The 27,261-nt window shown below is 48.5% G+C and overlaps 1 protein-coding gene across 4 annotated transcripts in view; it reads right to left on the reverse strand.

Annotated features, from left to right (window-relative positions):
* Nucleotides 1-27,261, reverse strand: part of LOC103053804 (transcription factor COE1-like) — an 82,930-nt gene that overhangs the window by 30,700 nt on the left and 24,969 nt on the right. For all 4 annotated transcript variants that reach the window (XM_088133235.1, XM_088133234.1, XM_088133237.1 and 1 more), the window contains 5 exons: nucleotides 21,927-22,083; nucleotides 20,965-21,028; nucleotides 19,055-19,110; nucleotides 14,122-14,195; nucleotides 8,263-8,331 (listed from right to left, as the gene is read on the reverse strand). In XM_088133235.1, coding sequence (XP_087989361.1) covers nucleotides 8,263-8,331; nucleotides 14,122-14,195; nucleotides 19,055-19,110; nucleotides 20,965-21,028; nucleotides 21,927-22,083 — 420 coding nt within the window. The remainder of the gene's footprint in view (nucleotides 1-8,262; nucleotides 8,332-14,121; nucleotides 14,196-19,054; nucleotides 19,111-20,964; nucleotides 21,029-21,926; nucleotides 22,084-27,261) is intronic.

A 27,261-nucleotide genomic window follows, 5' to 3' on the forward strand; every position in this document is an offset into this window, starting at 1 on the left:
CAAGGAGAAGACCACAGGGGCGTCTCAGACAAAGGGAGGCAGAGGCAGGAACAAAGCTGCCAGTAAAAGGGACAGAAGAATGCCCTCTTCCCCAGCCGCGTTCCAGGCTGATGAAATATTTAGCCTGCTTGTGCAGGGACCTATAATTGTCATTCTAGCATCAATAATTAACTAGCAGCCGTGCACGCTCTGGAGAAGAAGAGAGGCAAGGCCAGAACTAAGTGGGAAGACAGCTCAAACCTCCACAGATGTCCCTGCACAACCCAAACACTCACAATGATGCCCAACGTGGTCCTGGCCAGCCCCTTTGGGCCAACCCAGATGGCCCCCTGGCCTGAAGTGAGCCGTCTCCCATCCAAGAGCCAGGAATTGTGGTGGGTGGTGCTCCGGGCAATGGGTTGGAAGACCCACATCCCCTTGCAGATCCCGTTCCACGGAGGAAGCGGCTAAGAGCCAGGAATCCAGTTGTGAAAGAGATCCCCCCAACATCACCTCTTGGCGGAAAGCAGGTCTTGACCTGAATTCCATCCTTGACTGAAATATATCAGAAACAGGAAACCGCAGAGGAATTACCCCAAAGATAATAAGGGTACGGAGGTTGTAGAGTAGACAAAGGAATTCTTTGTGTCTCTCCCAAGTATGGGAGACAACCTGGACTTATATTTCAAGGAAAGAAGTCTGAGGAACTGAAGCAAAGAGTGATGGCATCTAACATAACGTAAAATTATCAAATTGATAAGCAGCAGCTTCAGGAAGCAGCCACCTAAGCGTGCTTAAAAACGTCTCGTCCTCCAAAGACAGTAAAATAGGTAGCTTGTTCCTAGGACAAGTCTCTGTATCAGAGCACAAAAATCAGTGTAATAAAGAGTGTTCGTGGAGTGCTTTTAGAGATCTTTTTTTAAAGATATTCCATAGCAATTCCATTGCTCACTTGGGCTTCCAGAAGCCGATGGACCAGATCCGCCACCACAGACTCCTGAGTGAGCAAACTTAACAGGGGATCAAAGGAGGGTTTATCTTACGAATTCCCAACAACTTAAAGAACAAAATACAGTAGATTTGTAGGAAATGTGTATAAATTTGTAGAACATTCGTATAAAGCAGATTACATTGTATAAAACTTTGAGAAGTGTGAACTTCAGCTTTCAGAATTCCCCAGCCCGCATGGGTGGGCTTCAACTCCCAGAATTCCCCAGCCCGCACAGCGGGCTGGGGAATTCTGGGAGTTGAAGCCCACCCATGCGGGCTGGGGAATTCTGGGAGTTGAAGTCCACACATCTTAAAGTGGTCAAGGTTGAGAAACATTGGCCTTGACCTTCTTCTTCTTGAGGAGGACTTGCGTTCAACTCCATCTCCTCCCTCGGGGCTAGAAGCCACTTGAAAACAGATTATGGCCCGCAACCCACTGGTCTTTCTGCCCCCCCCCCTTTTGAGGACGATTCCATCCGAGCCAAAGAGAAATTAAGTGGAGGGGAAAATTCAATCGGTTTTGCTAAGGATGAAAAGTAACGATGGAGTGGGGGGGACGTCTGGAGGTTCATCACAGGAGTGGAATATTCTCAAGGAAATGTCGGTTTAGACTGGCGGGTGGGTGGGGTTCCTGAGGTCTTTGCAGGTGGTAATCAAGAGAGGGAAGGAACAGAGGACGGAAGAAGAAAAATTCATAAGTGAGGAGGGGGGGCAAGAGGGAAGCAGCCCTCCCCATGGCAAGATTGACAGTGAACCTGCAATTTCGCACACTCCCCCCCTTCTGCCGTGCCCACTGCCCTCCCCTCTGTTACCTCTACCTTGGAATAAAAGACAAGAGAAGGAAATAATAATAAACACATGTTGGACTCCCTCACCTCCTTAAGTAGCAGTGGTGCATGTAAGCCCAGGGAGTTAAAAATAAAGACAATGTGCATACATTTGCATCTCTAATGCACAACGCTCCCCATTTAACATGCAAATTCCCAGGAACGCTGCTGAACACCTTCTGTTCCGAGCGCATAAATTTGAATTTGCAATTAGAATAATCTTGTATAATTAATGAAAAGCGTCAATTTTAGCTCCTAAGTAATTTGATTAACATGTTGATAGGGCACTTAGCATGCTCTCTAAACCAGAGGGGCTGGGCGTCAGAGGAATGAGGGGATGAGAAGGAGGCAGAGAAAGAGAGGGGAGAGGGGAGGGGGGCTGGCAGGATGACCCCCCCTGCCCAAACGTCAGCTGGGACGGGAGGGTGGCACGGCAAGAGAAGAGGAGGAGGTGGGTGGATGGGCTGGGAAGTCCAAGAGAGAGAACCAGAGCGGGGCAAAGTTTTGAGCCCACTCCTGCCACCAATGGGCCCCCAGAAGGGACAGCAGAGCCCACCCAATTCAGCTTACGACTCGACCATCGGAGGCCTGGTCAGCTCTGGAAGGGGGCTGGCGTGCTGATCTTCTGTCTCCCACAGCAGCCCTGGAGACGCCTTCCTTGCTGCTCTCGCCAAATGCCACCCGTCCAAGGTCTTTCCAGGAATGGTGGAAGCCATAGCCAGAGGGTCCTTGGGTTGCAAAAGGGCTGGGGTGGGGTGAGGTGGGGTGGGGCAGGGCACGGCACGGCACAGAGAGGTCCTGCTGAGCCAGGATGAGATGGCAGGAACTGGCAAAGTAGGGCACAAGTGGGTCTCTTCCGGAGGACAGGAAGGCTGACGCACGGCCCCAGAACTGTGAGAAAGCAAGGGGCAGAGGAGAAGAACATGAAGTGGAGAGTTCCAGTGGTGAAAAAGTCCTGTCTTCAATAGAATTATCTAATTTAGTTGCCCTTGGGAATGGAAGGAAACGGAAACTCGTGGTGGTAGCGATGGTGGTGGGAGGGTTAATCTTTTCCTTTGTGTGAAAAACATCAGTCCTGCCCAGTGGATCAAATCCTCAGCGTTTCTCTTCTTCCAGCTTCCCATTGAACTTGTAGGTCTTCTTGAGGAGGGAGGGGGCTTCTACTTTGCGAATTCTTGCAGCGCCTGCTTTATCCAGTGAAATAGCCATTAATGCTTGACTTCAGTGTTTCTCAGCCTTGGCATGGCAACTTGAAGATGGGTGGACTTCAACTCCCAGAATTCCCCAGCCAGCCGTGCTGGCTGAGGAATTCTGGGTGTTGAAGTCCACCCATCTTCAAGTTGCTAAGGTGGAGAAACATTGCTTCCCATGCTTAATACTGCTTTAAGAGGCTTTAAAAATGCTCTATGGGGAGGAGGTTGAGATTCTGGTTGACCCCCAGCTTGGCCCATCGGTGCTCTGCATGGCTCCCTTGTGTGAAAAAAAGTTGGCTATTGAAAATTGTGATGATTTCCCCTCCAAACCTTTTCAGCCCCCTGATGTTCTCCTACCCAGCCCTTTCCAGGAAAGAACGCCAAGTGTACTTCCGATGGTGCTGAATCCTTACCCATGCTTCAATTTACAACCATGGTCCCTATCTTGTGGCCAAATGAGTTCCACATGGCTTATATGCCACGGTCATGTCCACACCCTCCCTGGGTCCTTGTAAAGAGCCGATGGAGGTACTACCTCTCTGGCTTGGCCCTGCAACCCCTTTGAGGAGCAGGCGTTGGGGGCAGACAGCTGATGCTCAATGGGGGGAGAGATTGTGGGGAGGCGGTGAGGACAGGAGGAACCTTATGCGTTAGCCAGCAAGAGAGGGGGGGAAGTTCGTTAGCAGCTTATTTCATAAATGGGAACTCAGGCCAGGCTGGGAAAAAAGAAAAAAGGAAACAGGAGGAAGACTTGCAAATATTCCAGGAGACTCTGCCTTAATGAACTCCCTAATAAAGGAGTTTTTTCAAGTTCCTCTCTGCTACTCCTTGTTCTGCTTTCAAAGACAAGTCGGGGTGACGCTTCCTTCCTCGAACTCCTCCTGCTACAAACCTTGAGGTTCACCTCCTGGGCTTCTTCCCCAAGACAGGAGCCTGGAAAGTTCATCCTGCTTCACGGAGGGAAGGCGATGCACGCTGTCCCATCCCTCTCTCGGTTTGGGCCACACTAAGGGGCACAAGGAAGACGTCTCCTCCCCCGCAGGGGCGGAGCACCCGGGGTTGAAACAGGCCCACTGAGCCTCCAGCCCACACCAAGGTCCCGAGGCTAAGCAAAGTCCTTGGGGGCACGTTCAGCCCCACTTGGACCCACAACCGTTCTCAACAGCGGGGTTGGCCCACCATTCGCAACGAGGTCTATGGTGAAATGTATTGCACAAATACCAGTTTGCACTGGGGCAGGCAGGGGTTAGTTTCAATCACCCCGCCCCACATTTATTTGTTGATTTGAATGTAAAAGCCACCCAACTCCAAGGACTCTGGTTAAGACACTGGTGTAGACCAGTCATTTTCAACCTTGGCAACTTCAGGATGGGTGGACTTCATGTCAGCAGTGCAGGACTTTGTAGTCTTGGATAAAAGAGACTCAGATCTGCCACAGCATGGAGGAACGTGGGCTCGCTGGCTCCAGGTCCCATCCATAGCCAACCCACTTGGAAGGCTCACAGATGTGGACGGATCTGTTAGATCTTCGCCACCAACCTTTGCACCTTTTCTTAGCATTCATCTACACTTTCTCAAACCCATAACAGGTCATAATGGGGGGGGAAACTCTTCTTCTTCCTGGAGGTTTTCCAGTCCTGCATCTGGAGGGGTAGGTGTGTGCATGGGTGGGTGGGTGTAGTGTAGCAGAGTGAAGGCCAAAAGTCCTATCACCTCTTCCTTCTCCCGTTGCACCTTTGAAGCCTTCCTCTCGGATCCCCCTGGCTTTCTGGGAATCCGGGCCGTGCCAAGGAATTCGCAAAAGAGATTGCAGGATTTAGGCCTGCCCTCCGGCATTCATTCTGACGGCCCCGGGGTCTGTTCCAGCCCGGGTCCAGATCCCTCAAAGCAAGCTTGCTGGAATTTAATCCGAGGGTGGCTGGTTTTTTGTCCTGTGTGCGAGGAAGAGCAAGCGCGAGAGCCGGTGGAAGGAAGGGCTGAAAGATCAGCGGGCACAAAGGCTGCTGGCTGAGACAGCCTGTAATAGCTTTGATTCTTCTTCTCCTAATCTCCCCACTGGCTTGTCAATCCTTATTCTTCTCCATCGGCGGCTGGCTGCCTCTGCGGTGGCCTGAGTGACAGGCAGGCCTTCCCAGGCATGGGGCCCCCGCTTGCAGCCCCGATGTTATCAGAGTGGACAAAGGCTGGGGAAATGTCAGTGCCTTATCAAGACCCCCCAACTGCCACCGGGATACACTGAACAGGAGGGCCACTGTCATCCCGTCGGCCTATTGTCTGCGAGAGGGAGAAAGTGACTTGCATGCACGCGCACACACACACGCACGCGCGCACACACACACACACACATCCAAGCACACAGGCACAGAATGCTGGCAATAGGAGAAGACTCCTGATTTCTGACGGAAGGGAGCAGGTTACTTGTCGAAGGGCCAAAAGACCTTCCCCATGTAAGCCAGACTTTGCAAGCATCTTGTAACAGCCCAGAAAGTCAGCTTGTGATGGGTCTGGATTAGGCCCTCGCCAGGTGCCAGGCCCCACGGAGCTGGCAAATCCAAGAAGCAAAAACCACACGGATTTCAGAAAGGCATCTTGAATGGTAACCCTGGGGTAGAACTCTGATCTGGAAAAGTGTAAAACTCAAACCCCCAACAGACCCAGAGCAAGCCAATGAAGGTGGAGTCTCTTAGAACATTTTCTTTCCATAGCCCCCACATCTGGGGCTGGGCTGGGCTGCATTTTCTCCCCCCCCCCCCAAATCTTCCTCCACCAGCTTCCCACATTCTCTCACACGGAGATAGATCAGCCTTGCAAACCAGAGACATTTTCCTTATCCCCTTCTCCCAACATGTAGAGTCGTGGAGTTGAGCGGGGCCACAAGGATCACCTAGTCCAGCCCTCTGCAACATGCAGGGAAACCAGTTAAATCATCTACTATGAGAGGTGGCTGTCCAGCCACGTCTTAAAACCTCCAGGAATGGCAAACACCCAATCTCCATAGGTTCTACCATTGAACAGATCTTACCATGCAAAAGCTTTTCCTTGTATTTAAATGAAATCTAGCTAGCTGCATCTTGTACCTGAGATTTTGGCCCTGTACCATGCTGGCATTGCCAGAAGCTCTGCTGTTAAGAATGGAAATGTCCTGGCCAGCCGAGCCAATATGAACGGGGGCTGCAAAGAGAACTTCAATTCGCACTGCTGTTGGGGCTGCTATGCTGGTCAAAACAAGAAGCAGGAGCTGTTCTGGGGTGCCCCACTTCTGTTGATTACCCAAAGGTTCCTGTGAACAAAATTTCCTACTCTACCTGTGTCCTTGCCTGGAACAGGACTTGATTTTACTTTTCTAGTGTGCTTATTTGAACATTGGTTCAAAGGCACCTTCTCTTGGGAAGACTTTTGCCCTTAAAGAAGGCCAAGTGCAGAACTAAAGATCACGCCTGAGGAAACAGTGGTGAGACCACCTCCTGGGGACAGGTTTTGCGGATTGCAAAGAAATGATCCACATTCATTCTGGATCAGGTGTGGACCTTGGATGGTCCATTTTGGAGGGCAGAGAAAGAGTCAACTTGGTAGAAGATACCTCTGGTTGGACTTCAGGGTTTGGTCTGACCCAACAAAACCAAAGCTTGGAGCTTTGATTGTGCGAGAGAAAAAGCAAGGCAGGAAAAGAAACTTGTGCTTTCTCTCTGCTCATCTCCAAGACTTAGAAGAGAGCCATCTCTCCCCCATGGGAAGCATCAGCATTTCCCAAAATGAGACATCCGCTACTTCTCTTTGTAAAGCATGTGCTTCCTTCTGATCTTTGGAAGGACCAGGTGCCTAGGAGAGAAAGTGTCCCATCTTTGAATTGTCTGATGCTGCTCAAACCTCTTAACTTCTCTATTCTGTGGTATAAACAGGACTAGCAACACAACGTGGCTTTGTAGAGTGTTCTGTTCAGGGTTCCAGCCAGCCACCTATCACAACACTTTATCCCATTACGTCCTCCCCCTTTCAGTTTCCACTATCCAACTGTCAATAACTACTGAGCAATATGGCCATGCAGTGCGTGGAACCTGCAGGTCCACCACGATCTTTTGTCTGTGACTTATTAAAGCAGCGGTGTCTGGTGAAAGGGCCTCTCCTGAATGGAATTTGAAGGTTGTGCAGCCACACTGAATGTGCTTAAGCCTTACTGAGCAGTTTTAGGGGGTACGGTTCTTAATTTGCCAGGGTTAGTTGTGCTGCTAAAACCTTGGGGTCCTCTGAGTTTTCTCTTCTGCGCTGCTGGGAGGGTGTAGGCCTATATGAGGAGGACAAGCTTGCTGTTGGAATGGAAGAAGCAAATTGTGCAAGATGGAAACATGGGCTGAAGTACGGAGGAGCAAGAAGGGAGGTATTCAAGGTTCTACTGTGGCCTCCCCCAACAAGACACCCCCTAAATATGTTGGTGCCGCAGTCCCCAAATTCCCAGCTTATTGTCTCAAGATTTGGAAGGTGGTAGACTGGGGAAGGTTGACCATGATGCTGTGTTCACACAATACACTTACTCAGGTCAGCTAGATACTTAGCAGCTGCATTCACACAACATGCTACACTTGGTTAATTTTAACCATGGTTAGATCTTTCTGCAGGGTTAGTACATGATGTGAAGTCAGTAAAATGGGTTGAGTAACCACATGAAGCATAGTGTGTGAAGGCAGCCAGAGCGTAGGACAGGCATATGTATGTCTGCTTCTCTGCCTAGGAGGAATATGTAGCAAGCCAGCTTCTATACATCCAACGTCTTCTTGAACCATAGAAGTCAGAATCTGCTGCAGAAGGTAACATCCTTTGTGAAAAAGCCAGCTTGAACCTCTCAAAGAACACATCCATACCAGCTTTCCAATCTTTGGGGTCAACAGAAATATATATGAAAACAGGGAGCACCAGATAAAATCTTAGCATCCGGTAGGAAGTTGAGAACTTCCAGAAATTGTGTATCCATGTCCCAAGATCCCCTAAAGAGACCTAGGTTGTGGGTCTTTCCACAGCCTGAAGAAAAAGAGGTCTTCGGCACCATCCACCAAGACTCTTTGACTGGAGACGTTGAGAAGTGACTTAAGAACTTGGCATGCAAGGCTGGTGTCCAGGTTTCTCCAATGCACAGATTCAGACGTAAGGGCTGGACCTTGATTCCCTCCTCACTCTCTAAGACTTAACAGTTTAACCAAATCTGCATTCAGTTCCACAAGTTCCGGCTACCATGTTACAATTGCAACGTGAACATTCAGAACTGTCCTGTTGGCGCTTACCTGTCGATGATGACAGGGTCGGAGGGCGTCTCGTTGCGGTTTCCACAGCTTTTCTTGTCACAGCAGCGGCTGTTGGGTGAGAGAAAGAGAGGGGGCAGTCAGGCGGAAGCAGGAACCCAAGACTGCAACGACTTTCCTTGGACATTAAAAGAAAGCCCCCCCCCAACTCTTTGAATGAAAGACACGGTGAATAAGACATTAGACACCTTATTAGGTCAGCCTCTAAGATCCGTGGACTTCAACAGCATCTAATTCTTTTTTTAAAGAAGAAGGGATTCTTGCATTCTGTTCTGCCTGGGCTTGATTTCCCCCTCAGGGAGGATGTCTGTTTCTGGTCAGCACCTTTTAAGGAGGGTGGAGTGGGTCCAAAGTAGGGAAGGGCAAGGAGGGATTGAGGGAGCTCTCTTCCAACGCAGCGAGGAGGTCAGCAGCCAAAGGCTTCTCTCTCATCCAGAGTGCAGGACGTGGCATCGTGGACTTAAGTTTCAGAAGACTTTTTCCAAATGAGTGTTAAAAATTCCTTGAGGGTAAGAGTGGGGAGCACCGGAATCATGACTCAGAGAGCTGGTGGGCTTCCCTTCATTACAGGGAGCCAAGCAGAAACCAGCACCCATCTGTTATGGATGCTTGAATTTGGATTGCTACCCAGGGGTGCAGCAGGACCTACACACTTCAGATTGAAAGGGGCATTGCATAAAGGAGCCGGTCCGAAAGCTCAGCAGGAGAAGAAAAAGGGGCTTGCTTGCTGTGTTCTCATAATACGCTTAAATTAACTTGGTTACCAAATCTGCTGCATTCATGCAATACACTGAACCATAAATTAATCAGAGCGGCTGGGCTGGGGTTGTACACCACCCACAAAAAGGCTGACCACCTTAGGTCAAAAGTTACACTAAGATACTACTACTAGGTGCATAGTCACGTTTCAGAAAGCTGAAACGCCCCATACCCACATTCATCGTGTTTTCCCAATTCACTCCTGCACCGAGGCAGCAGAGAAGTCAGAGGACCAAGAGATTCCCAAGGAGCTTGATCACGTGGCAGTTTGGTTTCCTCTTGCCACAAAAAGCTCTGAAACTCAGTTTTCATCTCAAGGACAGAGAACAAACTTGCAAACCATTGGATTTCTCATTCATTTGGGGGGAATCAAGAAAGAAATCCCCCCACTAGATCCCCTGCATATCAACCAAGTGTGGAAGCACAAGAAACGGGCTGAAAAGAAGAACATGAAGTTTCCCTTGAATACTTTGGTGACAAAGATGCTGCAATGGTTTGGAGTCTGTTCCCCAAGGGTGCTTTGCTGCATGTGGGGGGTGGAATGCAGCCCATCTGCAACTCTTTAAAGCAACCACCTCATTTCATAGAGGGCAGCTGTTCCATCCAGGGAAAAGAGGCGGCTGCTTTAAAGAGATGCAGAGAGGGACTTACACTCCAAAGCATCAGCTGCCAAGTTTGGACAAATGGAAATAGTACTTGGGTTCCCTTCTGGGGTCAAGACACACTCTTTTGCAAGAAACCAGATGAATCCAGAGATGGAAATACTGTAAATGACGCACCCAGTTCAACATGGATTTCTGGATTCGTCATCCCCAATGCAGCGATAGCAAGAACCTGACCTGATCTTGTGAAGTGTCTCAGCATCAGGCTGCCTTTCTCTTGTACGCCATAATATTCAAGATCCCTATCCAATTATTGTTTTCTCAATAATTATAGCAAGTACCATCACTCACATTAAATATAATTAATAGCTGATCTGATAAACAACTGAGAGCTCTAAATTCACCCCACTCCCATCTGGGGAATGGCAATTCCATTCGCAGCTCCATAAACAGAACCAAAGGCGTCCGTCTAAGCCACAATATTTTGCCCTCCTGAGTTGCTACTCCCGAGCCACCCCACCTATTCCCTTAGCCCCTGGGATCATTAGCAAGGTTCCTGAAGATCAATTAGCCATGAAAGTTGGCAATGAGGCAGCCGTGCTAATTTGCAAAACACCAAGCGCGAATGCCGTAAACAAAGCAGGCGTTAATGGGACACCAGGGAATTTGGCTGAGCCGAGCAACGTTCCGCCGGTTGACGGTTGACCTACGTCCCAGCACTTGTGGCGGGGAGGCAGCCCTCGTAGCTGACTCCTGGCTGGTCCTGGGGGCGAATTTCGCAACAGAGGTGACACCTCCCTAGCCTGGGTCAGGTTGTCGCTGTGTGGGCTGCTCTAAGCCTTCACTCTACAATGTGGTGGCATCGCTGGGTGCCTAGTTTTTGAGCCGAAAAGCACATCAGAGTGCCTGGATCTGGGTCCTCCCAGGACTTCGTGCAGGATTCTTCCTCTTCCCCCTGACCCTAGAAGTGAGGATCAGGAGGAGGAAGACAGTCTCTGTGGAAGCACCAGCTGGATAAGCAGCGACATTCCAGGTTTCCCACCGACTCACTTTCTATTGCAAACGTCAGCCCCTCACTTCCACACACCCGCACAATTAAGGCACCCTGGGCAAAAAAAAATGCAGTGCACTTTATACACATCTGAACAGCCTCGTTAATAAGGCTTCTTTACAACTGTTTAGCAAAAAAAATCAGGAGGAGTCTGGTAGCCCTAACTTTATTCAAAGGCACAAGCTTTTGTTAGTTGCAGCTCACTTCATCAGAAAAGCTTTGTCCGAAAAGGTCACCCTGAAAGCTTAGGCTTCTCAATAAAATTTCTTTGCTGGAAAAGGTGCCGCCAGAAACCCCTCCCGATTTTTGCTGCCCCCGAACGAACGTGGCTCCTCTCCCACAACGCCTCGGATGAGGAGCACCAACTTCTGTAGACTCCAGAGAACGTACATGGCACTCTTCCTGCAATGTTAACATTTCTGTAGCCCTTGCGGTGGGCGGCTGTTTGCAGTCCTCACAGCTCGCTAACATGGCATTATCTGCCCCCTTGCAGGTATCAAACTGCATCTTTAGAACCATGTTCAGTTTAGGGTTGAAAAGCGTGTGATACTCGGGGATTTTTTAAAAAGCTGCAAAGACCCCCAGCCGTCAAGGACAACATTTTGATGTGATCAACCTGACCCCCAAAGGCCACGTCAGCGACAAAGCGGCTTCCGATGCAAAGGAAGGTCCCAGAAAAAAGAACGCACAGCCGAATGACTTTTTTTTTTGCACTTGCTTTGATTGCCGAGCAGTGATTTTCAAGGCGTCGCCAAATCACCGAGGACTGAGGCGGTGTGTCAATTTCAAAAATGCATCCAGAAATTGAACCTGACATTCTGCAAACGGTTGTGGCAGTCCTAAATACTGCAGACTGAGTTCCCGCAATCACCATACAGGGCTCAAGCACAAAAGCCCGGTTTGGATTTAAAATCCGGGGACCTGGGTGGCTAAAATTTAAAGGAAGGAGGCTGCAGACGTTTCTCTACCTAGGTCTGCCCGAAATGAGCAGTCTGGTTTCCTGCCGAGCAATTTAGAGTTGTCCCACAAAGAAGGAAGAAAAAAGGCTTGTTGGAAAAACTGGAAAACTCTGTTTGTAGCCCTGCTCAAGCGTCTATTTCTTCCCCTTCTCGTCTTGACCACCGGTTCCAGAGGACCTCTTCAATTACACTAGTGTTTCTCAACCTTAGCAACTTTAAGGTGGCTGGACTTTGCGGCATGCTGGCTGGGGAATTCTGGGAGTTGAAGTCCAGACACCTTAACGTTGCTACAACTGAGAAATGCTGAATTATGCCCTGATTCATAGGAAGGAACCGAGGGAGAACAGTCTCCCGAATCAACAATAAGAATGGAGGGTCCACGTTGAAGCTGCAGCAACGTCAACAGAACAGATCTGAATGGAAAGTCAACCCCACTGTTTCTTTCACAGGAAACACGTTGACACTGGAAACCCAGTTAAAGGACTTTCCACACACTGGGACTGCTTGCAGGTGAGAGAATTCTGGAGGGAATGGCCTCCTGCGTGGAGTTTTAGGGGGGGCTCGGACAGCAGTGGCTTTTATTTATAACCCTCCTCCCTTTCTCTGCTTTTGCCTAATCCAGTGTTGCTCAACCTTGGCAACTTTAAGACGGGTGGACTTCAACTCCCAGAATTCCCCAGCCAGCATGTTGAAGTTGAAGTCCACCCGTCTTAAAGTTGCCAAGGTTGAGCAACCCTGGTCTAATCAGAGACCATCCAGTCAGGAGGAAAAGGCCCACGAGCTTCTCAAGAGTTGACTTTTGAAAGGCTCTGTTGGAGTCTGTCTTCCTTCCTTCCTTCCTTCCTTCCTTCCTTCCTTCCTTCCTTCCTTCCTTCCTTCCTTCCTTCCTTCCTTCCTTCCTTCCTTCCTTCCTTCCTTCCTTCCTTCTCCACCTCCCTCCCTCCCTCTCCCTTTCTCTTTCTTCCCTCCCTCCCCCGCTCTTCATTTTAACCCCAAACCACCTCCGGCCCAAGCCCAGCCAAGCCCAGGACAGTGCTGAAGACCAGCCTCGTTTCTCCTCCAGCAAGGCAGCCGAAGACCGCGGTGGATGGCTGAGGAAACAGGGCGCCCTGTGCCTATTCTGCATCTGCATCTTGGCAGCCCCTGAAAAGGCCTCCTGGGCTGGGTGGCTGCAGCACTCAAGCCAAGCCCGTTTCTGCCTGCTCCGTAATGGAAGAGCGACGCTGGAGCTTAGGGTTGGAAGGGGCCCTTGAGGCCATCCAGCTCAACCCTGCGGTCAGGGCAGGATCCAGGTTAAGGCATCCCTGAGAGACGGCGGCTCAGACTCTGCTTGCACCCCACAGGTGAAGGGGCCTCCAGTACCCCTGTGGGTCACTGGCTCCACTGCCCGACCGTTTCATTAGTAGGAAGCTTTTTCTAACATTCATCGGCACCGGCTTCCTACCCCTTAAAGACCTTTCTCCAGGTCCCACTCTTCTTCTGTGCCACTGGGAAGAGAATTATCACGCTCCATCAGTCATCTTTTCCCAAGGCTAAAACTCTCTCTGTAGTTGCTCGTCCCCTGACCCTTCTCCCTCCTGTACTGGGCAGGTGCTCCGATTTGTCTAAACCTTAAAATTGGGGTTGCCCAGAACTGGACACAATTCTCGAAAGTGGCATCTGAACAATGCAGAATATAGAGTAATAGTCTTACGTCTTGTGTTTGGAAAACTATATTTCTACTGATGTAGCCTAAAGCATTACATTTGCCTTGTTTGCAGTCATGTTACACTACTGGATCAAATTTAATTATAAGCCTCTACAACTCCATTTTCCAATTACGAAGCGAGATACCCCATTCTTGACCTGTGCATTTGATTTCTGACAGGGTTCCAGAAAGTCTTGGGGGAAGTGGAGGCACTCCACAAAATGGCTACTTTGGACCCAGTTAGTGGGATTCGATGTTTCCAAAGCCAGGACTAGAGAGATTTGACCAGGTTAAGCATGCTGTGTGAAAAAAAAGCCACAGAATTGTGGCTAAGATGAATGGACTTTCTACAAACTGTGGACTTTGGTTAAAATGCTCCTCATTAATCTCATTAATCTCCAACCAGCCCTATTTCCAACGGTGGGCAGCCAAGCATTTTTTATGAAATCTCACACATCTGGGGGCTGCTTTGAACCCCCCCCCCCATTTCCCAGTCTTTCTCTCTTTGGCTCCCTTTTTATGTGCATGTTAAAAAGAAGCAGGGCATCCATCACACGGCCGTGACTGCCATCATGACTTTTTTGACCCCCTCCTTGCGGATATCCCCCTGCTTCTAGGAAAGCAACTCCAACCTCCAGATCATCCTGGTTGTTTCTTTGGGTGCTTCGGGAAACGGTCTCAACTTCACACCCCAAAACGCTCTTGGTAAAATCCCGCCAAGGTTATCACGAATTCAACCGGTGAAGAGCCGGCTCCCTGCCGCCTCGCACGAGCATGACTTACCTGCACATGATCTCGTGAGTTAATAACACTCGGCACATCTCGGGGTTCTTATCCTGACCTTCATAGATGATTGCCTGGAACAGGAGGGAATCAAGGGGGAGATGCGACTTTAGGAAGTGCCCAGATGGTTCATGCGCAAACCTGCTGGTCTCCTGCACAAGCACATAATGCGCCATTCTGCACAGGGCTTAAGTTATGGATGTCTCCCTCCCTCCCTTCCTTATGGGCACCCTTCAGTCTGCCCAGTTGGTCATAAGGAGGGGGGGAGTTTCTGCCCAGAACAGCAGCAGCATCTCCACTGGCTTCTGAGATTGGCCAACCCTCACCCAACCGTGATGGCGGCCTCCCTGCAGACATCTACATGCAAGGGTGCCCTCCAAAACAATGAGCTGCAGCCCATGGGGGGCCCTTCCCCAAAGTAGCAAACCCCATGTCCTCCTGCTTGCCTTCCTGCCTGCCTTCAGCTTCCTGGGACTGCCTTGTAGCAGATGGAGACCCCAACCTGAAGCCTTCCAAAGGGGTAGGACTACATCAGTCCAAACTAACATAGTCTTACTATATAGTCCAGCTCTGGGCACTGAGTTCTAAAATGAAAAATACGGTGACCTAGATTCAACACAATGCAATTCGAGAACTTTAATCGTGGCTTGGTTCACCCGGTGCACTTAAGGGAGAACCAAAACGTAGTTGCGTTTGGACAACCTCCAAACCTTGGTTAACTTTAACTATGGTTTCTGGGGAGGGGAGGGGCACTGGGTGTCTTCTGCAAATGCCGCCCTTGAGGTTAGTTTAGGCTTCAGTGTATGGAGTGAATGCAGCAAACTGGATGACTCAGGAACCAGATCCAATGCGACTGGATTACTGCACTGCAATCTATGTGGGGCTGCCCTTGAAGATGACCTGGGAAGTTCAGCTGCAAGAGGGGGGGCACAACAGCAGGGATTTGGGGGGGCTCCCCTCTCATGAAACAACCTGCCATCCTTCTGGAGCCTTGCAAAAACTTAAGCTCTTCCCAAAGACCTTTGGGGGTTCAGTGTAAAGGGGTCACTGCCAGGGCCAGAATGGTGATTCCCGTTGGCATCGTATGATACATGGATGCTGCTCAGAGTCTCTGGGGTTGATCAACATATGAAATGAAATGAAATGCGCCTTGGGTGACCACAGCAAGGGAGATGCTGGCCCTTGGGCATCACCTCGCCTCCTTCAGGGCCCTTCCCCATCACCTTTCTGGTTGGGAACTCCCTGGGGTCTCCCTGCATTGATCTTTAGCACAAGCCACATCAGGGAGGCAGAACTATTCCTGGGACTTTGGGCTCATCCTCCAATTAAGTCAACCTCTGGTCCAGTGTTTCTCAACCTTGGCCGCTTGAAGATGCGTGAACTTCAACTCCCAGAATTCCCCAGCCAGCCCTGCCCTAACCCTAACCCTGCTGGCTGGGGAATTCTGGGAGTTAAAGTCCACGCATCTTCAAGTGGCCAAGGTTGAGAAACACTGCTCTAGTCCAATAAAGATGTGACAGATCTGACAGTCGCAGATCATTGGGGAGATTTCTATCCATGGCGACCTCTTTTTTAGCTACTTTGGGACCTGTAACCTGTTTAGAGAAATCTGGGTTGATGCACTGTATGACTTGCAGGATTAACCAGTGGCATGTGAACAGACACATGTTGGTGTATGAATAAATTCTAGGCACATGCAAGGTTTTGGTGTCAAAACTGAGAAGATGTTTCAGAGAGATGTTGGGTGCACTGTCAACGCCTCCTGAACTCAAACATGTACTGTCCTGGAATTGCACAAACTCTTTAAGGAGGCACAAATGAGGGATGTAATCGGAGGCACATTTGGAGTTTAACGTTTTTCAAACGGATTATCCCAGCTGAGTGGACATCACCGTCCTGCTACTTCATTGCATGTATTGTTGGCAATATGCATGCTATCTCATAGATGTGTGACCAGCGTCACACATGAAACATGTCCTTCAGAAACTGGTTACAGTTAGACTGGGAATTTGCCTCTGGAACATTAAAAACCTGTGATAATGACTTCATGGAGATGTCTGTATAGGGTTTTTTGGGGGGAGCAACATGGAAGTGGGTTCTCACTGTCTTTTCCATGAAGTGTTTGACTTCTCAAGCTAGTTTCCAGCCCTGGAACTCCCTGGAGGCCTTGCATACAAGTATGAACCAAGACTGCTTGGCTTAAGGTGGCCTTAGGTTAACAGCTATCTCTCCCTCCTTCAGCTGGGACCTCTGGGGACCACAGTTTGGTTTACACTGAGCACTATAATTTCCATCACTCCAAACTAGACCTGAGGTTAGCTTGTTCCTTGGCTTCCAAGAGATGTGTTTAACTTCTGTGTAAAAGACAGTGATTCGCCCTGATGATGTGACCTAGTTGGGTCATAAAACGTCTGCGAGCCAACAACCAAGCTCATGGAGCACCAAGAACGCCACGGTTCAGCCCTGAGCTACGGAGGTTCTCTTCTCTTGAAAAGACAGCATGGTGGGATTTTGGTATGAAAGGAGTCTCCACAGCAAGGTGATGTCCTTGTCCAAGCGCTACTTGGACTTCTTATCAGGTGTTGTAAGCTTCAGCTTTTCCTTCTTATGTATGGCATTATTTTTTGAATGTGGAAGTTTTATCGTGTTTTGTTAAATACGTCTTTCTAAAGCTGCCAGAGCGCTGAAGATCCAGAAGCATGCATGCAATAATCATAATAATTAATAATAATAATAATGTCAAAAAATGGAGGCCTTAACGCATGCAGTGCTTCAATAATAGCCCGATAAACTGAGTAAGGGTGCATAAACATCTTGCAAAATCACAAGGAAGCCACGTGTGTCGTGACACTGTTGTGCCAATGATATGAAATACGTCCTCTGCATCAGCTGCATCTTAATGTGTGTCATTTGCACAATGGCGTTATGACACCTGTTGTTACTTGCATGCTTTCCCCCCTCCTCCTCCAAGGGAGGGGCAGAGGAGCACGTACTGAAAATCAAACCATGCCCTCATTCATTTGAATGATGCAAGGGAACGTCTGCCTGGACAAACCGCTGGATTACCTCGCTGCAGATTCATCTGGATGGTTTTTAGCAAAGCATGTTTCCCTTCCTCCTTTGGATTTAACGTCAAGCATGAAGCAAGACCTCTGGGGGAAAATTCAGGGTGCTCGACACTTCTCGGCGCAAAGTAGGCGTTAAACACAAATCATCCCATCTGGGCCAGACGGTGTTAGCACCCAGACAGAAGCCTGCCTCTCCACTTAACGGTGTTGATTAATAAGACGGAAACTTAATGAAGTACCTCCTATTATTTGCAAGAATGACTTCCCCTGGGTTCCTCCCTCGGTGGGCGAGAAAGACAGTGAGCTCATTCAGTGTTGTGCAAATTCTAAGAGTTTCTTGGCTTCGCATCAAAAGGAGCCCAACAGCACTTTTTCCCACTAGCAAATTTTATTAAAAGGCCTACGTTTTGGTGAACTCACCAAAGTTTATACCTTTTAATAACACTGGTTAGTGGGGAAAGGGGCTGCCAGGCTCCCTATCTTTTGCCACCATCAACTAACCTGGTTCTCCTCCTACAACTGGCTTGGCATCTTAACGGATGATTCTAGGTTGGACCTAACTACTTCCTCGGCTCCACTGAAATCACCGAAGCTCCTGGCTCTCATTAAGGTCCCCTGTTTGAAGTTCTTCCCTTTCACTGTGGTTAAGCCTTAGAAGAGATGGTTTCTCCTGCCTGAACTATCTTCCATGTCTGCTCTAGGGCAAAAGGTAAGATCTGTGCTTGAGGGGTGGATGGGGAAGGGAGAAGAGCAGTCAAGGACCTGGACAACATTGAAGGAGAAGAGGCACAGGGCCTGTCTCTAATGCAGTGTTTCTCAACCTTGACGACTTTAAGATGTGTGGACTTCAACTCCCAGAATTCCCCAGCCAGCTATGCTGGCTGGGGAATTCTGGGAGTTGAAGTCCACACATCTTAAAATCACCAAGGTTGAAAAACACTGCTCTAATGCTTTGGGATGGTTCAACATAGCACTATGGAGCTTGGGTAGAAGAAAATTGCCACAGACCAGATAGGGAGGTCTAAAACAAATCTTGGAAGAAGCAGTAACCAACCATTCACATATTGCTCCAAAAAAATAGCATGACCATGGTTTGGAAGTCACCCGGTATCCAGCCTGCCTTAAGGGAGTCTTGACCTTTTCATAGGACAAGAATAAAACCCGTGAAGACGCTGGTGGGTTTGGGTGTTCGGACTCCTCTTTCAGGACCTTCCATCAGATCCCATCCCTCCACTCTTTGGGGCAGGGGCTGATTTGCCGAATCCCCTTCACCCGGTCAGTTCAAGACCTCATGGCTTCCTTCCCACAACACATCCAGCTGGCTAAGGTTAGCCTTGGATAGCTGTTTGGGGATGTGTTGTCTGAACCCAGCCCTTGGGGTTAATAACTATAGTTGTTTTAAATATTTTTTAAATGTTTAAATACTTTTAAATATTTTAAATTTTAAATTTAATTTTAATATGTGTAATATCTGAATATTCTTTAATTTTTAATATGTTCTTAATCATTATAATTAATAATGATGAAATAAATAATGATTTCTTGGACATGTCCAGAAAATGGGCGAGGTCACTCACCTACGAAAGCAGGCTGTGAACATTCACTTTCTATAGCCTTCCCTGCCCGGTATCCTCCAACCTTTGGGGAATACCGTTTCCAGAATTGCTCATCAATATGGCCTGGAAGGCGGGATGACCCTTCCTCCCTTGTGAAAAGAGGCTTTTCGTTGCAGCATCACCGAACTACAATTCCCAGCATCCTTTGGGTTTGTTCTGAATCCCCCAAGTATCAACTCTGACCCTTTTAAACACAGCCAGTTACGAAGGATGCGTCCCCATCGTACCCCAAGCACAGGGCGTTGTTACCTGCTTGGACATGGAGTCGATGAGTCGCACGTAGAGATCTTGCTCGGTTCGAAGTCCTGTGAAAAAGCAGAGAGGGGAATTTGGAGAGACTTCAGGGGAAAAACGGTGGGGGAAATAATTCTACGGTTCTGTTTTCCCTGCAGATAACTTTCCCTCCAGGGAGCTGAGTGGTGTCATACACCTCAGGATGTCATTTGCACAATGACATCATGGCCCAAGTGACATCATCGTGGCTTCTTACAGATGCCTACGCTTCCCTCCAGACTAAACTGGTGGCGTACAGATGTTATAGATGGAGAAGAAATCCCGCTTTAACTACAGCTAACCCATCTTGCGTTTCCTATGTATGAGTCAAGTTTTTCTGATGCGGTTTACAACTTTAAAAAAGTACAGAAAAATACATATGTTAATGTGCACGCAACAATCCATCGCCCTGTGACTTTTAGTGCAGATACACCAATGGTTGCAATGATTTTTTTTTTTTAGATTGCCAAGGGACGCAAGAATGGAAGGAGAAATTTAGGTTTTCAGAAGCTGAACAAAATGGATGGAACAGTTCACCGAATCCTACCTCTACTCTAAAACTTTGCACTGGTTTTATGCAGCTTCAACGGCCATTCTGGAATCACAATTCCTGGTGTCCCAAAACAGTTTGCAGAATTCCTAGGAATGTGCGAAGAAGGAGGGGAGGCCCATTACGTGACTTTGAGAGTCGGGGTCTTTCCTCAAATTGGTCTGATATTTCAAACCAGGTGTGAATCCAATTTGGAGGGGAATACCTTCTGATTAATAAATAAGCAGAGCAAAGTAACGGCAGAAAAGAGGAGTGAGCTTCTGCCCCCCCTCGTGTCCCCCCTCCCCACTTATTGGTGTCGCAGTGGAGAAGGTCCAATCTGGGCTTCCATTTGTCCATTCCATGGACTTCATGAGCTCACCCTCCAGGATCTGAATTTTGCAAATCTCAGAAGGTGTTGGGCTGCAAATGAAACTGCCCTTGTTCCTATTTTTCACCAAAAAAAACCTGTTTCCTCTAAGCAGCTCAAGACAATCATCCCCTGTTTTTATGCTCACAATAACCCTGCAAGGTAGGCTGAGTTATGAAGTCCCCTCAGGGAGCCTCCATGGCATTTGGCCATCTGTCTCCCTGGCCTCTGTCTTTTTCAAACCTGGCCACTTTTAGATGTGTGGACTTCAACTCCCAGAAATCCCCAGCTAGAATTTCTGGCTGTGGAATTCTGGGAGTTGAAGTCCACACTTCTTAAAGCGGCCAAGTTCGAAAAACATTGGTCTAAAAGCTTAACGCAGCACTGAAAGTGTGCTATCACTCTGCACCCAGCCGTTCCTTTTTAGGAAGACGACTGACCTGTGAAGCGCAGCCAAGGTGATGCTTGCAATGAGGCTCGTAACGAAGATGCACGCTGCTTCGCAAACATAGTCCTGACTGCTGGGAGGAAGGCTCTTAAACTTAGATTAAGAAATGCTCCCCACCATTTAAGATCCCCCCGGGCTACCTTCTTCCAGTTTCTCAAGGGGGGAACAGCCCCTTACAACACGGATGCTTTAGACACGCTCTACCTCCGAACCAACTTGCAAGAAGTCCAGGGCGTGGTTGAAGCAGCAGGCCAAAAGTGCTGACCTCCAGCCCTGTCCCCCCACAATGTGGGGTGGGGGGGGCCTGCCCTTTCCTCAGCCACTGACCAAGAAACCTTGCAAGCTTCTGGAGCCCCCCCCCCAATCTCTACCACACCTATTCGGCTGCAGGTGGAGGGTCAACGCGAAAGCTTGGTGGGCGAACGCATCTCGGCAGCCTCCCCCTTCCCCGTTGCCTTCACGGAAGGCAGCAGGGCTCGACCACAGCCGCACACGTGTGGAAGCGCGATTCTGGCATGCTGTGTTTGCGTGGTCCTTACCGTTACTGTATAGCAGCTGCAGCCGGTAGTGAATGCCGTTGTTGGTTTTCTCCCCGTTCTGCTCCTGCCAGAAGGAAAGGAGAAATAAAAGCTGCATGCTGGAAATCTTCAGCCTGGTGTTTCTCAAGGGCGTGCTCCACCAGGAATGGTGGGCAAGCAGAAGATACCTTTCTTGAGAGCAGTGTTTCTCAATCTTGGCAACTTTAAGACCTGTGGACTTCAACTCCCAGAATTCCCCAGCCAGCCAGCTGTGGAGTTGAAGTCCACAGGTCTTAAAGTTGCCAAGGTTGAGAAACACTGACCTAAGGGCATCGTGTGTGTGTGTGTGTGTGTGTGTGTGTGTGTGTCAAAAAAAATCTAGATGGCACTCAATGCCCCACCTGTGGCATCTTGATTAGCTCAGGGTCCATGCACAGAGCCCATCTTTTAACTGAATGGAAAATTAGATTTCTAGCCCTGACTGAACGTATCGTAGTTTATAGTTTTAGTTAGCGATGTATACTGTGTTAATCAAGTAGCTTTGGGTTAAGGCTTAAGAGGGATTTTCGCCCCTTTTTCAAGGATAGATATAGTTTACAGTGCCATTGGTCATGAATGATGGATTGGAGAAAAGTTGTTTTCGTGCTATTTTAGAGTCTCGGGTGGACCTGCTCGCGTCTCACTGTTGGCACTTGGTTCTTTTACTCCTTTTATACTGCGGGCGTCTCCTGCGGTTTTTCTTTTTTGCTACCAACGTTCAATAACCAAATAAATAAATGAATTAAAAAGGAGCTCAGGGAGGCATCAAGGATATTTTCAATGTTACCCCAGTCGCTGCCGGACTCTGAATGGGAAAATGACGGCTGCTGGAAAGAAAATCATAATAATGCAACCGGAATGGTTTGGGGATGTCCTGCCTTGACTATTTCTTCTGTGTGTGTGTGTTGCGGGGGGATCGAAAGAACCGCGCATCAGTTGCTTACTCTGTCCTTCTCCACAAAGTCAATGAAGGAGGTCCTCTCGATCTCCACAGGCTGTCCGTGACGGTCGTACATGGCAAGCACGAAGTGGAAAAAGTTGGATTTCCTGAGGTTGGATGGGGGCTGCTTTTCAAAATGGGCCCGAGCCAGCCCAATGCCACTGGGGGGAGAGAAAGGAGAAAGAGGTCTTTAAGGGGCCGCAGCGGCTGCGATCCGGCATGTCTGCAGGTGCCGGGCTCACCATCCCTCTGTGCACCCAAATGAGGGCGATGGCATTCTCTCCCAGCCTGAAAATAGCATTTGTAATTTTTTTTTTTTTAAAGTCACTGCAGTTGCTGCTCATGATGGCTCATGGAAGCTTCTGCCTTTTAATAAAATGGGTTCGTTGGAAAAGGTACGACCAGACCCCTCCGGATGTTTGGCTGCTCCTCCTACAACGCGGCTGAAGTGTCGGCAACAAAGCCAACCCCATCAAGCAAAGAGGCCATCTATATTCGTCACCGAAGCGCATTAAAGGCGGTGAGAACTGTGGCTCCCTGAATCTTCTTGAATGCCAGCGAGGCCAAACCTCAGTGAAAGCAACTCAAGAGCCACTGGTGGGAGGATGGGGCCAGCAATGGACAATAATCCCAGCTCTACAGATCCCAGATCTTAAGTTCTCTGAAGGAGCCGGACTCATTTGCCAAGCTGAATGGCCACGATAGACAGGCAGATCTATGCAAAACCCAGATCAGGCAGGGCTTAAAAAAGGTAATATGAACCCCATCTTATTTCCATATCAATAATATAACCTGAAAACACTTGTAATGCCCCCCCCCCACAGGGGGCTTCGATGCCTACAGCAGTTCCAACCTTTGGGGCCCAAACTCTGAATGCATTCAGCCCCAACGAGTTTTTAAAATAAGCATTTAAAAGATTTATTCAGAGAAGATGGGGCAGAATGAAAGAAGGAGATGGTGTTTACTGGGTTTTGTTCAGCCCAGCCAAGCAGCATCAATTCTCCCATGGCCCTGCTGTAATCAATCAATCAATCAATCAATCAATCATCAATCAATCACAGCAGCATGATTTGGGGGAATAAAACTCTGTGGGTCAAGGCAGAGGAAGAGATGAACTTGCCCACAGAGCTGTGAAGTGCCCCAGACTGAAGACAACAGCTGGAAGACCCCCCGCCCCCAGGCCCTGGAAGATGAGCAAGACAGGAAAAGAAATCAGTGGAATAAAATGAAGGGAAAATACCCAGCTCGCGCCCCTCACCTTGGTTTATTTAAATTTTAAAACCACCCAATAGCCGAAGCTCTCTGGGCGGTTGAAAATCAAACACACTAAAAGAAAAAAAAAACACACACACCAAAAACGTAGGCAGTAAAACCAAATAAAATGCAAAGAAATAAAGACACCACCCACCCAAACGAGGCAGCTGCAGGGTGGTCATTCCCAAGCAAAAACACTATGAATTAAAGTACAACGAAAAGGCCTGGGAAAAGAGAAAGGCCTTTGCCTGGTGCTGAAAGGAAGCGCAGGTGGGCACCAGGCGAGCCTCTCTAGGGAGGGCTTCCCGTCAATGGGGCCACCCCAGAAAAGGCCCTGCCCCTAGTAGAGGCCACCCCTCCTTCTCTGGTGAGCGAACCTGGAGGAGGCTAAAGGCTTCCTCATGTAAAACCTGACTCCCAGGGTCTTCAGGGACTCATCCAGGATGTTTTCTTGGCAGCAGCAAGGAAGCGATTTGCCCTCCCCTTCTTGTGGAACAATGTTTTGACTTGCGGCTCTAGCCCACAGCTCTGAGATTGATTGATTGATTGATTGATTGATCGATCGACTGATTGGTTGGTTGGTTGGTTGGTCTTATTTGATGGTGCCCAACTCCAGAACGACTCTGGATTCATCTCCTGGGGGTTCCTCATCCAGGCCCTGACCAGATCAGACCCTCCTGAGTTTTTCACAACCAGCCAACTTCACAAAGATTGATCCAATCATTTTTGAACAGCAGCAGGCACATTTAAAGCAAAAGCACTCATCAAAACGAGGGCGCCATGCAAGATGCCTGTCCAGGAGGAGCTTCAGTGTCTTGTGAGGGTGCTGGCTGCTGACTTTGGAGAGCTGGGCACCAGCTGGGGAACAAGGCCCCCTCCAAGCTCTCAGCTTCCAGATCAAACACAGAGATGTAATGGCCTTTGTCCCTTGAGTGGCACACAAGAAGAAACGTCTATGTCAGTGTTGTCCAAACTTGGCCACTTTAAGATGAGTGGACTTCAACTCCCAGAATTCCCCAGCCAGCCATGCTACATAGACAACACTGGTCTATGTAGAACCAGTGTTCCTCAACTGTCAGCAACTTTAAGTTGAAGTCCACACATCTTGAAAGTGGCCAAGTTTGGACAACACTGGCCTGTGTAGACCAGTGTTCCTCAACTGTCAGCAACTTTAAGATGTGTGGAATTCTGGGGGTTGAAGTCCACACATCCTGGATGGGGAATTCTGGGAACTGAAGTCCATGCATCTTACAGATGTTCAGGTTGAGAAACACTGGCATAGCCTGCTTCTCTGCCATTCTGAAAATACGGGCTTCCTTTGCTTTTGGCACCCTTGGAAATTAGTGAGTGTTGTGCTGGGGGAAGCAATATTTTCACATGTCATATGGTTTGGAGACCAAGTTTTCAGAGAAAATACTGTGGGAGCACCACACACTTTCAAGCTTGCTTTGGCAGAGACCACCCAATTCTTAATTTGCGTTTTCATTTTGTTTTGGTTTTTAAAAATAAATTTGCATGGGATGCTAACTGCTAGTTAACAGGTGAAATGGGATCCAGGGGTTAGCAATGGAGTGAAGTGGTCAAGGGGAAGGCTGCCACCCCCCTATTGTCCCCCCATGCCCCACACCTTAGCGAAACCCCTTTGTCAGATGTCTGCAATTGATGGGGTAGTGCAGCCTTTCCAGGTATACGTGATGCACACTGGAATTGTCACATTACAAAAGCATGTAGGATTTAGTAAAGTGGACCTTAGAAGGACCAAAAAGGCTGGGGAGGGGTAGAGAAGTGCAGAGATGACCTTGGGGAAGGAAAGTGGCAGTTAGAAAAATGTGAATTAAGCCTGGGAGAAAAAGAAGGTCAGCTAGAGAAAGACTGTCCTGTATTCACACAAACAAAACGGCACCATGCAGTCAGGTTTACTGTCATGCCCCCAAAGTTTGTTGTTAGCTTCTTTGGGAGGAAGAGAACCCCAAGGGGTCCCCCTCCCCTCTTTACGGCTCCCAGGCTCTGTGGGCCAATTCACACACGCAAGGTACCCTTGCTGGAACAACTGAAGCTCAACCTTCGGGAAGAGGGAAAGGGAAAGAACCAGAGAAAGAGCTGTGTAGGGCCAATGGTGGTTTGAGGGAGGTACCCAGAAAGTTGGAAGACTGCACAAAGTGTTTTTTCCATGTCTGATGAAGATGGGAGAAGATGACCCACAGGCCACTGCCCTGCTCCCCAGCGGAAGATGTTCTTTTTCTCCCTAGCAAAAAGTGAAACTTCGGAAGACCCTGAGATGCTACAAGCCTACAGCCCTTCCTTCAACATCATTTTATCAGCATCCATAGATGTGAGACAACCCTCTAATCAATGCAATGCAAGTCACCTTCAGACCAAAAGGGATTCAGAGTGCAACCTTCTTCTTCACACAGCCAGGATATACTCAGGAGACAAAGGGCAACAGGGCAAAATCCCAAAGCCTGAGGTCCAGCCTTCCTCAACTTGATATGGTCTCCACCTCCAAAGAGGTCATCTTGGAAATTTGAGAATTTTAATCCAGAATATCTAAAGAGCATTATGGGAAGAACGCTGGCCAATGGCTGCCCCATTGCTACTTTTTTCTGTTTGGGGAGGAGGGTTCCTCTGAGAGTTTTAGCCACTTGCAGAAGAACCCAAATGTTCTTATCTATATACCAGGTTTCATTCCTCTCAGTGGCATCCTTTTGGGTGCACAGCTATGTGCCTTCCTTTAAAACGGAGGGTAAAATTCACACCACATGTAACAATTGGTCCTGTGTAGCCTGACTGCTGCAAGTTCATAACGCTCTCTATCCAGGTGCTGCTTCATGTAATATTTTCAGGCCTGGCTTTGCATTTGTCAAGGCTGGAACTGTGGATTTTCCACAAAGAAAGCAGAGAGACATTCTGATGATATAATAATCTCTGCCGTCTCTGGAAATGGTCACTGCGTTCGTTACTACCCATCCGACAAATGTTTAAAACTCCTGGGAACTATAATCGACGCTTTAGCATCTGGACGTGCACAGAAACGAAAAGGCAGGACCTTCCGATACTTTGGAACTTGGCAGACTGAGATGGTAATAGCCTGTGCATCAGGTATACAGGAAATGTATTGCATCGATTTTATTTATTTAGGGCAGTGCTTCTCAACCTTGGCCACTTAAAGACGTGTGGACTTCAACTCCCAGAATTCTCCAGCCAGCATGACTGGCTGGGGAATTCTGGGAGTTGAAGTCCACACGTTTTCAAGTGGCCAAGGTTGAGAAACACTGATTTAGGGAATTACGGTCAAGGCTGCTCTGCAAAACCTATCCATGCAAAATCAGTGGGCCACTGGAAAGCCTTAAATAAGGTCTCAAATTTGCACATCAATAAATCAAAAACATTAATCCGGAGAACTATAAATAGGAGAGCTGAGTCAGCAATCTGAACACAAGACTAATCAGTCAGTTTTCAAAATGTGAAGGAAAGAGATATTTTATTCCCACCTTATTTTGGAGGGAAGAGGAGAAAGATGAGGCTCTTTGAGGGAGGAAATTCCCTACCTTGGGGGCTACCATGGATAAGTCCCCAAAGTAAAAGGTTGTCTAAAATCATGAAACCTGGATGAAAGCAGACTTTCGAGGAAGGAGAAACGTTAGGAGACAAAAGGGAATCCGAGGGAGACCCAGATGTAAGAAACAGCTGTCTGGATTGGTCCCCAAACCAACTGGCACCTGGTAGTTATCCTGGAAGGACTTAATTTTAACCTGCCCAACTTCCACAAAAGTTGACGCCATGATCCTCCGGCACATAAAAGTCTTAAAATCCGAACATTGCAACACAAAATCATTTACCAAGAGCGGAGCTTGCATTCTTCAGAGATCAAATGCAAGTCCAACTGACTTGCCTATTGATGGTCACAAATTCCCAGGCCTGTGGCCACATTATTCAAGGTACAGGTAGCCCTCACTTAACAACCATTCATTTAGTGACTGTTCAAAGTTACAATGGTGCCAAAAAAAAGTGACTTAAGACCAGTGCCCGAAGTTATGATTGTCCCAGCACCCTGCGGTCATGTGATCGCAATCTAGATGGTTGGT

The sequence above is a fragment of the Python bivittatus genome, unplaced genomic scaffold (genome assembly GCF_059951505.1).
Source record: "Python bivittatus isolate LINGU-HERP-01145 unplaced genomic scaffold, Pbiv_v1 ctg000070_np1212, whole genome shotgun sequence".
Classification (NCBI taxonomy): domain Eukaryota; kingdom Metazoa; phylum Chordata; class Lepidosauria; order Squamata; family Pythonidae; genus Python; species Python bivittatus.